The 1832-nt window shown below is 46.1% G+C and overlaps 1 protein-coding gene across 1 annotated transcript; it reads left to right on the top strand.

Moving 5' to 3' along the window:
* The first annotated feature begins 67 nt into the window (after positions 1–67).
* Positions 68–1796, top strand: HOXD12 (homeobox D12). The gene is made up of 2 exons (XM_010294928.1): positions 68–704; positions 1025–1796. The coding sequence occupies exons 1-2, from the start codon at positions 143–145 to the stop codon at positions 1261–1263; spliced, it is 801 nt and encodes a 266-aa protein (XP_010293230.1). The 5' UTR covers positions 68–142; the 3' UTR covers positions 1264–1796.
* The last annotated feature ends 36 nt before the right edge of the window (positions 1797–1832 follow it).

The raw sequence follows: 1832 nt of genomic DNA, 5'->3' as shown, positions 1-1832 counted from the left end.
GCTCGGTGGCTGGAGGCGGTGCTGAAATTACCGGCTTTGAAGAACCTGTCTGCAGAGTTTCGTCCAATCGTTTCAGGCTTTCCGCTTATTCCCTGTTGTAACTAAATACTGCTGTAAGAACAGCTGAAGTCCTTTGTTGGAAATGTGTGATCGCAGTCTCTACAGATCTGGCTACGTTGGTTCTCTCTTGAATTTGCAATCTCCAGATTCCTTTTATTTTCCTAATTTGCGGGCTAATGGCAGTCAGTTGGCGGCTCTGCCCACCATTTCCTACCCCCGGAGCTCGATCCCCTGGACTTGCTCAAGTTCGTGCGCAGCCCAGCCGCAGGGCCACGCGTTCGGCGGCGCGGCGCAGCCGTACCTCCCCGGCTCCGTTCCAATCAACATCAGCTCCAACGGCAACAAGGAGTGCCTGGAAGACAACAATAAATATTACGCCCACGATGCGAGCTCCAAACAAGAGGAGAGATGCAGGCAGAGGCAACCTTTTGCAAATGATCCGACTGTTACTCACGCAGCCAACTTAAAGCCCGTAAAGTATGACCACTCGAGCCTGCAGAGAAGTTTGCATGGCTCGGCTGCTCTTTTTGAAGTGAATTCCTGCACTTCCAGCTTAAAGGAGGATATCAAGAATTCCGTCAACTTGAACCTGACAGTTCAGCCCGCAGCAGTCCAGTCATGCCTCAGACCTTCAGTGCAGGATGGTATGCCTTAAATATCTCGCTTTAGTTAGAGGCGACCTAGCCATAAGTGCTTTCTAAGAGATGCCTGTAATTGCTTTGTAACCCACCCTTGTAACACACTCGGAGCGATAATCTCTAATTCCGACTCGGAGGTAGATAGAAATTGTGCTGTCAAATGTGCTTTGCCCGATTAGCCGACCCATTTAGCCCTGTTACCTTGCGGTTTTTGTTTTTTATGTTTGGGGTTTTTTTTGTTGTTGTTATTTGTTATTTGGGGTTTTTTTTATATTCTCATTAATACCCAGACCTGATCCACTAAATTATCGACGTGTTTGTTGTAGGTTTGCCTTGGTGCCCCACCCAGGGGAGATCAAGAAAGAAACGGAAACCTTACACAAAACAACAAATTGCTGAATTGGAAAACGAGTTTCTGCTCAATGAGTTTATTAACCGACAGAAGAGGAAAGAACTATCAAACAGACTGAATTTAAGCGATCAGCAAGTTAAAATTTGGTTTCAGAACCGGCGGATGAAAAAGAAAAGAGTAGTAATGCGAGAGCAGGCGCTTTCTATGTACTAGAGCAGAGTCCGCTCGTTCCTGCATGAACTTGTGCCCGGAGTGTTCACCCCTAGAGTAGAGCGTGTTCGCGAGTGAAACGCGGGGAGTGTGGGGTTTTTTTTGTTTGGTTTTTTTTTACCATTTAAACCAAGTTCTTGAAACGCTTAGGATCCCTGCGTAAATTGGCAAATGAGTTCTTAGCCAAAATGAAGACGACAAGCCGGACCAGCATGGAAACCTGTATTATCAGCTTTTTACCTTTCTTCCTCCATTTATATAGATTTTTCTCCTGCTTCTTACCCTCTCTTTCCCCGGAGAACGAGCGGTGCTAAACTAAAATCGATTTCTTTTATCTGTATGTAAACACCATTTCGCAGCAAAATAAAGGAATAACGCCTAGTAAAGACGTCAGCTCTGTGAGTCCCGGCTGCTCCCTTCATCTGCTGCCCTGCACGCCAGGGCGAGCCTGCGGCGCCGGCTTGTTTTGTGGTTTGGAGTAACCTGCTCGAGCAGCGATGGGGGAAAGTGGTTAACAATAACAAATAAACCTTTTTTTGTCTTCTTTTTCTTTTCTTTTTTTTTTTTTTTCC

The sequence above is a fragment of the Phaethon lepturus genome, unplaced genomic scaffold, assembly GCF_000687285.1.
Source record: "Phaethon lepturus isolate BGI_N335 unplaced genomic scaffold, ASM68728v1 scaffold32899, whole genome shotgun sequence".
NCBI classification, from domain to species: domain Eukaryota; kingdom Metazoa; phylum Chordata; class Aves; order Phaethontiformes; family Phaethontidae; genus Phaethon; species Phaethon lepturus.
This window is presented reverse-complemented; position numbering and strand designations above follow the sequence as displayed.